Consider the following 12500-nt stretch of genomic DNA (forward strand, 5'->3'; position numbering starts at 1 on the left):
TAATTATTTCCAGTATGGATATCCGTCTAGTCACTGTTGCTTTCAAATATAGCTAAATGATAATTATTCTCAGTATAAATGATGACATCCCCTCTTATTCAACCTTAACCCCTGTATTGTCCAAATATACTTAAACGATAATTATTCTCTGTATAAATAATGAGTTACTCCCTTTATTTTTCAAACATGCTTCAGAAATAGTAATATCCTTTAGGAGAATTCTAAAAAGGCTTAAATGATTACAATCCAGTACGAAAGATCCCTTAATCCATGTATTTTTTTTCAAATACCCTTAAAAAGTAAATATTCTCTGAATAACCGATGAATTATACATTTGATTTATTTTTTAAACATGCTTAAGAAATAATAATTTCTTGTAGAAGACTCCAAATGTACTTTAGTGATTATTTCCTCTACGAAAGAGCCTTTAGTACTGTATTTTCTAAATATACTTAAAAAGATCATTATGACTGTCCCACAGTATTTTTCAAAAATGCTTTAAAAATACTCATTTCGCATAGAAAGATTCCAAATATATCTCAATGATTTTTTCATAACTTATCCCAGCTGTTTCTCAAACTACTCTTCTGTTTTAGAAAGTTTCCTAACACAGACTTAATTAAATGACTATTATCATACCCTATTCCAATAATGCCTCAATCCCCCATCTGCCAAAATACTTAAAAGCTTGTTCTCTTGGCCCCCTCGTCCACTAGAGTCAGAGTCAGATATTTCGGAGGGCATGAACCTTCGTTGGTCACCAAAGGCTGGCAGCAGACGATATTGGAAACAGAAGAGCAAGTGTCTGTTTGGAGGTACAATTTTGGCGGTTGGTCCATTCCATTCTCTTTCATTTAGACAAAAAAAATCTGTTGCCTCGAGGAAGAACTGTGTCTTTTATTTTGTGTATCTGTAGATTTGAGTAGAGATAAATAGCTTGGCAATCCGTTTTTATTTTTATTATTATTATATATACTATATATATATATTATTTAATATATATATATATATTATATATATATATATATATATTTCGTGGTTTACATGTAGACACACCAAGTTGCCTTTAGTTGTTTTGTGTAAATATTCTCCTCCCTCTAAATCAGAATAGAAATGATCGTTTATTGTTATGATTGTATATATATATATATAATATATATATATATATATAATATATATATTCTCCGTGTAGGTTCGTTCATAAACGAAATGTTTCCTTTACTGAATTTCATTAAACGTGGGCATTGTACAGTATTTGCGTGTCTGAATGTAATAGAATATATATATATATATATATATAATATATATATATATATATATACATATATATATATATATAATAATATACATATATATTATGTATATGTATATATATATATATATATATATATATATATTATATATATATATATATATATATATATATATGCATATTATAGTTTTATATATATATATATATATTTATATATATGTATATAAATATCTGATAAATATACCTCACATAGACCTTGAACTGTCAACGTAACTATGAATGCATATATGTTTGTCTGTAGAAAATAAAATAAGTATAAAATTTGAGCATAAAACGATACCCCTGTTCATCGTTAAAAAGGAGAAAAGTTATGTAGATGCCCTATCGATGTAAATATGTACATAGAGGTAGTTAGTGAAAAAATGAGTATTTATCATTGTAATACAACCGCCATTTTTGTGGACATAAACCCTGTTTCGTCTTTAGTTGTGATCAAATTTCCTGGCTGTAATTTTCCATACAAAAGATCTATTCTTTTTGTGTTTAAATTATGGTTCCTTTAAAATGGGACTTCCGTTATTTTTAAACTATTTAGGACAGTTTATGTTCTTCGAATCTTTTTATTAAATGTTTCTATAAATGATAATAAAATATAATAAAAGATTTTCAATAAATGCTTAAATAATTATCTCCTTCAAATCAATAATAATAATAATAATAATAATAATAATAATAATAATAATAATAATAATAATAATAATAATAATAATAATACTCAAATACGGACAGACTATACATAACACGAAAGGAAGGAGGGAGATACTAAGTAATAGAGGACTGCGTCAACATCGAAAACAGAGCACTGGGGCAATATCTGAAAACCAGTGAAGACGAGTGGCTAAAGAGTGCATGGAAGAAGGACTAATAAAAGCAGACGAAGACCCAGAAATATACAGAGACAGGAGAAAAGACAGAAAGAACAGAGGACTGGCACAACAAACCAATGCATGGACAATACATGAGACAGACTAAAGAACTAGCCAGCGATGACAATTGGCAATGGCTACAGAGGGGAGAGCTAAAGAAGGAAACTGAAGGAATGATAACAGCGGCACAAGATCAGGCCCTAAGAACCAGATATGTTCAAAGTACGATAGACGGAAATAACATCTCTCCCATATGTAGGAAGTGCAATACGAAAGTGAAACCATAAACCACATAGCAAGTGAATGCCCGGCACTTGCACAGAAACCAGTACAAAAAGAGGCATGATTCAGTAGCAAAAGCCTCCACTGGAGCCTGTGCAAGAAAACATCAGCTACCTTGCAGTAATAAGTGGTACGAGCACCAACCTGAAGGAGTGATAGAAAACGATCAGGCAAAGATCCTCTGGGACTATGGTATCAGAACGGATAGGGTGATACGTGCAAACAGACCAGACGTGACGTTGATTGACAAGGCAAGAAGAAAGTATCACTCTTGATGTCGCAATACCATGGGACACCAGAGTTGAAGAGAAAGAGAGGGAAAATTGGATAAGTATCAAGATCTGAAAATAGAAATAAGAAGGATATGGGATATGCCAGTGGAAATCGTACCATAATCATAGGAGCACTAGGCACGAATCCCAAAATCCCTGAAAAGGAATCTAGAAAAAACTAGAGGCTGAAGTAGCTCCAGGACTCAGCATGGCAGAAGAGTGTGATCCTAGAAACGGACACATAGTTAAGAAGAGTGATGGACTCCTAAGGAGGCAGGATGCAACCCGGAACCCCACACTATAAATACCACCCAGTCGAATTGGAGGACTGTGAATAGCAGCAAAAAAAAAAAAAAAAAAAAAAAAAAAAAAAAAAAATAATAATACTAATAATACACAAAGCACTACACCAAGAGCAAATACGGACAGTTTATACACAGCACGAAAGGAAGGAGGGAGAGGGCTACTAAACATGGAGGACTGCGGCAAAATCGAGAGCAGAGCACCGGGGTAATATCTGAAAACCAGTGAAGACGATTGGCTAAGGAGTGCATGGGAGAAGGTACTGATAAAAGTAGACGAAGACCCACAAATATACAGAACAGAACAGAGGAAATGCACAACAAACCAAAGCACGGACAGTACATGAGGCAGACTAAAGAAATGGCCAGCGGTGAAACATGGCAATGGCTACAGAGGGGAGAACTCAAAAAGGAAACAGAAGGAATGCTAACTGCGGCACAAGACCAGGCCCTAAGAACCAGATATGTCCAAAGAACGATAGATGGGAATAACATCTCACCCATATGCAGGAAGTGCAATATGAAAAATGAGACCATAAACCGCGTAACAAGCGAATGTCCGACACTTGCACAGAAACAGTACAAAAAGAGGCACGATTCAGTAGCAAAAGCCCTTCACTGGAGCCTGTACAAAGAAACACCAGCTACCTTGCAGTAATGAGTGGTACGAACACCAAACTAAAGGCGTGATAGAAAACGATCAAGCAAAGATCCTCTGGGACTATGGTATAAGAACAGATAGGGTGATACGTGCCAACAGACTAGACATGACGTTGATTGACAAAATCAAGAAGAGAGTATCACTCATTGATGTCGCAATACCATGGAACACCGCAGTAGAAGAGAAAGAGAGAGAAAAGACATTTAAGTATCAGGATCTGAAAATAGACATAAGAAAGATATGGGATATGTCATTGCAAATTGTACCCATAACCATAGGAACACTAGGCACGATCCCAAGATCTCTGAAAAGGAACCTGGAAAAACTAGATGCCGAAGTACTCCAGAACTCATGCAGAAGTGTGCTCCTAGAAACGGCACACATAGTGAGAAAAGTGATGGACGCCTAAGGAGGCAGGATGCAATCGGGAACCCCACACTATAAAAATCACCCAGTCGAATAGGATGACTGCGTTAGACCAAAAATAAATAAATGAATAATAAGTAACAAATGAATAATAATAATAATAATAATAATAATAATAAATAATAAAATAAAAATATAATAATAATATACTTAGGAAGCAGACCCTCTCTCAAGCATACTTTATTAAAAGTAAATGGCTACTTCAGCAGCGTTACACTTGTAAGAGATCTTCTCTATTTTGCGAATAGCGCTTTTTTGCCGTGCTACTTAAACAGGCTAGTAGAGCGCCTATAGAGGTCATGGTAAAATGCAGGGTCAAAATAGGTGTATATATTTGAATTTTACAGATAAACTATGATACATAGTCATCAAAGTCATTAACGATTTTCTCTCTCTCTCTCTCTCTCTCTCTCTCTCTCTTAAAGCGAGCTTTCGTCTGGAGCTGCCAGACATCCTCGGGCTGGGAAGCTGAGGGTGGACATGATCTTGGTGCGGTGTCCGTCCTCCTTATATCTGTGGCTGACAGCATGGGGGTCTGCCCATGCTTGTCTCCTATTGGCTGGTGGCGGTGAGTCTTGTTATCATTGGCTGCCTGAGCCAGGTCTCAAGCCACTTTCTTCGGGCCGATGGTTGCGTTTGCCAGCATATCCTGCAGCCGCCTGGACCTCCTAAGCGGCGCTGTAACATTGATGGGCGTTGCGCTACGCTGTGGGACGTCACGGCTACTTTGATTTCCATCGGCTGCAGGAGTACCTCGTTCGGGGGCGTTGTCATCCATAGAGTTGTCATGATCGGTGGTGTCATTGTTGGTGGCAGGTCTTCTCATACTCGTAGGGAGGAGAAATTCTTCCTGCGTCGTATTCAGATTAGGTTTTATTTGCTGGATGAGTAGCGCCTCCAGCAGGCGCAACCGACGGGCATCAGGGGCCTTCCCGATGATCTTCGTGTTCTTTATGATGACATCTCGGGAGATGGCCTCGTGATGTTGGTGCGGGCGTGATTCTTTATAGCCCCCTCTTGGGCGTGGCACGAGAGTCTCTTCGACAGTCGCATGGTAGTCATACCTACGTAGGCGCCGCTGCATTCGCGGACTGGGCATGTATACTGGTACACTACATGCGTCTGCTTCAGGGCGGGGTTCTCGTGCCTGTGGAGAGGGGTTATTTTTCATAAAAAGATCGCGCGTCCTCCGATTCTGGTAATATATGATTAGGGTCGATATTCTTGGGGTCGTCAGTCGGGGATACATTATCAGAAATAATTTTCTTAATGGCGTCCTCTTCTTCACGGTAATGGGAACTCATGAAGGCTTTGTAGTACAGCTTGATATTATCCTGAGGGCGGGGCTGCGGGCTCTCACTACCGTACCATTTCTCCAGGGCTGTGCGGACTTCCTTGCTGATTAATTTATTTGAGTACCCGTTATTCACAAGTACTTGGGGAGGCGCGGTCGAGTTCCTGGTGAGTGTCCTGCCAGGTTGAGCAGTGGGAGAGGGCCCTCCTGACGAAGGCCCTGACGGTGGTGCTTTTGAATCTGGCGGGGCACTCGCTGTCTCCGTTGAGGCAAAGTCCTAAATTGGTTTTCTTTGTGTAGACTGAAGTACGGAGACCGTCTTCCGTCTTCCGTCTTGCAGCTCCGACGATCGGCTCCCCTTCCTCGACGTCCTTGTAAGCAAGACGGAAGACAGTCTCCGTACTTCAGTCTACACAAAGAAAACCAATTTAGGACTTTGCTCAACGGAGACAGCGAGTGCCCCGCCAGATTCAAAAGCACCACCGTCAGGGCCTTCGTCAGGAGGGCCCTCTCCCACTGCTCAACCTGGCAGGACACTCACCAGGAACTCGACCGCGCCTCCCAAGTACTTGTGATAACGGTACTCAAATAAATTAATCAGCAAGGAAGTCCACACAGCCCTGGAGAAATGGTACGGTAGTGAGAGCCCGCAGCCCCGCCCTCAGGATAATATCAAGCTGTACTACAAAGCCTTCATGATTCCCATTACCGTGAAGAAGAGGACGCCCATTAAGAAAATTATTTCTGATAATGTATCCCCGACTGACGACACCAAGAATATCGACCTAATCATATATTACCAGAATCGGAGGACGCGCGATCTTTTTATGAAAAATAACCCCTCTCCACAGGCACGAGAACCCCTGAAGCAGACGCATGTAGTGTACCAGTATACATGCCAGTCCGCGAATGCAGCGGCGCCTACGTAGGTATGACTACCATGCGACTGTCGAAGAGACTCGTGCCACGCCCAAGAGGGGGCTATAAAGAATCACGCCCGCACCAAACATCACGAGGCCATCTCCCGAGATGTCATCATAAAGAACACGAAGATCATCGGGAAGGTCCCCTGATGCCCGTCGGTTGCGCCTGCTGGAGGCGCTACTCATCCAGCAAATAAAACCTAATCTGAATACGACGCAGGAAGAATTTCTCCTCCCTACGAGTATGAGAAGACCTGCCACCAACAATGACACCACCGATCATGACAACTCTATGGATGACAAACGCGAACCCGAACAGGTACTCCTGCAGCCGATGGAAATCAAAGTAGCCGTGACGTCCCACAGCGTAGCGCAACGCCCATCAATGTTACAGCGCCGCTTAGGAGGTCCAGGCGGCTGCAGGATATGCTGCAACGCAACCATCGGCCGAAGAAGTGGCTTGAGACCTGGCTCAGGCAGCCAATGAAAACAAGACTCACCGCCACCAGCCAATAGGAGACAAGCATGGGGCAGACCCCCTGCTGTCAGCACAGATATAAGGAGGACGGACACCGCACCAAGATCAGTCCACCCTCAGCTTCCCAGCCCGAGGAGTCTGGCAGCTCCAGACGAAAGCTCGCTTTAAGAAAGAGAGAGAGAGAGAGAGAGAGAGAGAGAGAGAGAGAAAATCGTTAATGACTTTGATGACTATGGTATCATAGTTTATCTGTAAAATTCAAATATATACACCTATTTTGACCCTGTATTTTTACCATGACCTCTATAGCGCTCTACTAGCCTGTTTAAAGTAGCACGGAAAAAGCCGCTATTCGCAAAATAGAGAAGAATCTCTACAAGTGTAACGCTGCTGAAGTAGCCATTACTTTTAATAAAATAATAATAATAATAATAATAATTCCTTTTATCACTATCTTCCACTTTATTTTATTTTGCATTTATGTCATTTGCATTATGTAAATGATGTATTAAGACCTGAATTTCTAACATACACATAGGTTTAGCAATACATACCAGAGTAGGGAGGATAATTTGAAAGAAAATTTGTTCCTGTTTCTGTCAGCCATTGCAGTCAATTGCAACACTGTTAAGAACATTCGTGGCAAAACTGAACCAGGCTACATTTTAAATTGCACGAAGACATCTTGGTGAATAGGCGTGACATATATATATATATATATATATATATATATATATATATATATAATATATATATATATATATATATATATACGTATATATATAGTATATATATGCATATATATGTATATATATTTAAATATATATTAATATATAAACATATGGAACAGAGGTATTAGTCTACCTACGTGGACGGGAGAGTGGCTTGTTTTTATACGAAGGTGTCACACACCTCCATGACTGTATTTTATGAATAGATTGCTGTATCGGTCAGAGAAGAGAAATTGCACGCAGTGCAAAGTTATGTAATAACATAGTAAGGATAGTGAAGAAAATCTGTAGTGCTTGGAAAGAGTTTAAATGTGAACAAGGATGAAATTATAAAGATAAATAAAACAAGGTAGAATGTAGCAGTTCATTCATATAGATACTTATGAGTAGGTGTAACTGATGACGCAAGATGAGAGAATGGCCTACTGAAGCCACGCTTAGAATGCAAGAAGAAGGTTGAGCCAGTTATCCTTTACAGAGTATAGTATGTTTTTTTTTTTTTTTTTTTTTTTTTTACAAGAAGGAAAAGCTTGTATACGTCAAGAGGTACTGACTGACTGATTCTATATCACCAAAACGCTAACAGATGAAATGAAAGAAGTATTGGGTAGGAATACTATAATTCTAGAATATGTAAAGCATATTCAACATAGGGATGAATGGTGCAGAGAATGTAAGAATGGTTCTTGCTCCGCTAATGAGCTTTCTTTATAGGTTTACGGATGGCAGCTGCTGAGAACAAGCATGATAAAGCAATTAAGGAATGATTATGCTGTTACCGTAAAATATACATACATACATACATATATATATATATATATATATATATATATATATATATATATATATATATTTATGTATGTATATATATATATATATATATATATATATATATATATATATAATATATATATATATATATATATATATTTTTAACTGACCAACATCGAAAAGAGCTTTAAAAATTTTAGTAGTATATAACTGTAAATATTTCTGTTAATTAAAGTGAGAGCTTTGCTATAAAATAATTTAGATTGAGATGAGACGTAAAATTCAGTTTTGCTTAATGTTTATGTTTGTTGCTATTTACTGCACTCATATAATCCTTTAAATTCATTTTCCGCATACATAGGTTTATTACCTGATTATTAAACCTTTTTTTTTCATCAACTGGATGTTATGAATTGTGAATTCAATAAGTAACATTACTTTAGTATTTCATTTGCCAGGTTCTTGAGAAGCACAAGGTAGGTGTTATTTTTTCGTCATTTTCTTATATTTTTTCATTGCCTATGTGATGTTTACTTTTATTTGTGCTTTTTCGTGTATATGCTTTTTCAGTGCCCTTTTCTTTGCACCTTTTTTTGTGAAATATGATTTTATCTCGATCGGATGCTTTGTCTTAGTCGCTATCCTTTCTTAACGCTTCTCTAGGACCCATATTTTATGCTACTGGCGAATGAGTAAACAAAATTGTTTTGAAAGCCATATTTGGATTTTTTTTTTTTTTTTTGCCAGTAGTCAGACTTCTTTGAAGCCCACAGCTGTAACTTCTTCGAGTTCCTTTAGAAAACCCTTTCCAAACTCGATTACTTTCTTTTTCCCCCCACCAGTGGTGGTTTAATTCATAAGCACGAATACTAGAAAGTGGGAGAAACTGCCCATTGATCAAACATTGCACATAGAAAAGCTCACGCAAAAGTATTAAGAAAATGAACCGAAAAAAATACATAGTTCAATATGACGTAAAACTCTATGGTTAAATCTACCCATGTTTCACTTATACATATATATTATATATATATATATATATATATATATATATATATATATATATATATATATATATATATATAGTATATACATATAAGGTAATGCCACGGAGGGAAATGAAAAACGAGTACTGCCTGAGAGCTTTCGGTCTTAACACAGTACACGTTAACAAATATAAACGGATACCACAGGATTAACAAAAGGCACAGGTCACTAAAAGAAAGGAAAACACGGGCGTGGGCTAGATTAAAGATTTAAATGCACCCACCCACACATGGTCACACGTAAGTTAGTCAGAAAACAATACATTTTGTTTTAGGAACAAAGAAGCATAGAAGTACAAACGAAAAGTACAAAATTAGCAAAATCCCGAATGCTGCATTGAGGATTTAAGAGCGTCCAAATACACTGGTCAAAGTCAGGTTAATTCGAAAAACAATACACTTTGTATTGGTAACAACATGAATTTCCAAAAGTGTTCAGACAATGACTGAGAAACGAACATCAGATACATATATATATAACGAGCATGAGAAAAAATTAATAAATAAGAACATATGGGACTAATTAATTAGTAGTTAATTCATTTACTTTAAGGTCCTTCATAAACAGTTTACAAATATATTTGTCCAAATGGTACAATCCCAGACTAAGCTTTAGGTTTTTTTATCAGTATATTTGTATAATTGCTGATGCCAGTAAATTGCTTGAAACATAATCATTAGACCTAGCAATTGCAGAGCTATCGGCCCGATGATATTTTTAGCTCAGATGGATAAATGGTGCATTTGAAGTCTGGGCTGTTCTGAGTATATTTAAATCTCTCCTTCACTGGCCAATATAAATAGACGGGCAATCCTGACAAGGAATTTTGTAAACGTTGTTACTTGTTACGTGACTACTCTCAATTAACTTACCTTTAACGGTATCGTTATATGAGAACACAAAATTAACATTAAAAGATTTAATATTTAATTTATGGTTTCAAATCTACCAAAGTAAGGCAAACTAAGTACATTTTTAGCGGTACCTTTTTCATCACTAACAACACTATAAAACTTTTTGTGAGCTTTTAGATAACATAAATCAATTATATGAGGTGGGTAGCAGAGATCATTTCCTATCTTTTTTATGTATTCTATTTCTTGGTCAAGATATTGTGGACTCAATATCTTGACCAAGAACATGGAAGAAAAAAATTGAAATTTTAATATTAAGATGGTGGCCAGAATAAAAATGTACATACATGTATGTTTAATTATTTGTGGGGTCCCATAAATACTGAATTTACATTGGAAAGACTCTATGTATTAATACATCTAGGAAAGGGATTACACTGTTATTTTCAGTTTCAACAGTGTATTTCATGGATGGCACTAATTTATATAATTTAGTCAATAAATCGTTTACATCGATACCTACAGGTAAGACCACTAAGATGTCATCTACGTATCTGAACAATTTTAAGGGGACAAGTGTAATACTCGGGAGGTGTTGTCTTTCAAAGAATTCCATATATAAGTTTGAAAGGAGAGGTGATAAGTGGTTATTCATAGCCATACCAAGTACTTGTTGGTAATATTCTCCATTAAAAGTAAATCTGCAATCACAAATACACAACTTAATCAATGAAATTATATGACTAACGGACACAGATATTAATTCAGGCAATACAAGTTCATTACTTAAATATTCTAGCACAGAGTCAATAGGGACTTTTCTAACCAGGAACATACATAAAAAATGACAGAGATAGCACTAAGGTTTAATACAATGTTATTTCCTTTTTCCACAATATCAATATCAGGTAACGGGAGTAACAGTTTAGTGATACATTTGGATAGTTTATAGGCAACTGATCCTACGGTACTAATAATTGGCCACATATGGTTGTTTTCCTAGTCCATATAAATAAGGTAATAAGGGACACTTTACAGTAAATTTACACACTATCTTTATATCTTATGTTCGTTTCTCAGTCATTGTCTGAACACTTTTGTAAATCCATGTTGTTACCTATACAAAGTGTATCGTTTTTCGAATTAACTTGCCTTTGACCAGTGTGTTTGGCCGCTTTTACATCCTTAATCTAGCCTTCGGGATTTTGCTAAGTTTGTACTGTCCGTTTGTATTTATATTTCTCTTTGTTAATCCTGTAATGTCCGTTTATATATATATATATATATATATATATATATATATATATATATATATATATATATATATATATATATATATATATATGTATAGGCTGGATTTCTGCCAACACGGGTTCTTGCTCTTGGGGAGCCCGTACCATTGGCTAAATGACCATCACCTGCCAATATTTAAAAACCAGTGAGAAATATACCCGCATTTCACTAAGTCAACACGTCATATTCACCACTCAAAAGGACATTTTACAACTCTACAGACAATTACATATAGGTTCCACTATGTAGATTTTTCACTAAGTGGATTTTACGGCTATAGTGCTTTGATAATATTGATGCAAATTAAATCAGTGACCAAATAACAGTGACTTCACTTGGGTTAACTAGGAACGAAATATAACGCGACTTAAGAATTTCTGGAGCATTTATCTATTTATGTAATTTCCTTTTTGCAAGTGTTCTTTATCATATTTTGAGATCTTCTCCAGTATACATGTCCTTCATAGTGTTGGTTCCATTAATGTGGTTCAATATCCTCCAAATTCTTTATTTTGCTTTTCCAAATTTCCACATTAATTCAAGTACATATTCAACAGATAATTTAAAAACTACACAACTTTTGTAGAATGTAAACAAGAATAAAAGAAATAGGATCCTTAGTAATGTAACAAAGGGATCTTTCCTAAGGAAGTTGTATTTAGCATAAACATTCGTATTATCTTGTAAAGGCAGAAGTTCAGCGTTCCTATTTATAGCAGAATACTACTAGAAAAATAAATAATTCACAAACACGCGCACACACACAAACGCACTTAAGGGCTCAGATGCACGGATTTGGGTTATGGCACAACAAATTCCTTTTATGTTTCTACTAAAATGAAAGCGTTTGACTATGCAAATGATCCAGAGGCCTTTTTTGAAGCCTAAAACAGAGAGAGAGAGAGAGAGAGAGCTAGAGATTACCGTTACTTGAAACGTGAATTTTATTTTTCAAAATAAAAGCTAAATTCTATCATTTCGTATTAAT

General features: G+C 36.6%; 1 protein-coding gene across 4 annotated transcripts in view; it reads left to right on the top strand.

Annotated features, from left to right (window-relative positions):
• Positions 1 to 12500, top strand: part of LOC135217417 (uncharacterized) — a 130124-nt gene that overhangs the window by 97534 nt on the left and 20090 nt on the right. For 2 of the 4 annotated variants that reach the window (XM_064253261.1, XM_064253263.1), the window contains one exon: positions 717 to 815. The exons of the other annotated variants lie outside the window; for them this stretch is intronic. In XM_064253261.1, coding sequence (XP_064109331.1) covers positions 717 to 815 — 99 coding nt within the window. The remainder of the gene's footprint in view (positions 1 to 716; positions 816 to 12500) is intronic. 4 annotated transcript variants of the gene reach the window in all.

This window comes from Macrobrachium nipponense, chromosome 7, assembly GCF_015104395.2.
Source record: "Macrobrachium nipponense isolate FS-2020 chromosome 7, ASM1510439v2, whole genome shotgun sequence".
Classification (NCBI taxonomy): domain Eukaryota; kingdom Metazoa; phylum Arthropoda; class Malacostraca; order Decapoda; family Palaemonidae; genus Macrobrachium; species Macrobrachium nipponense.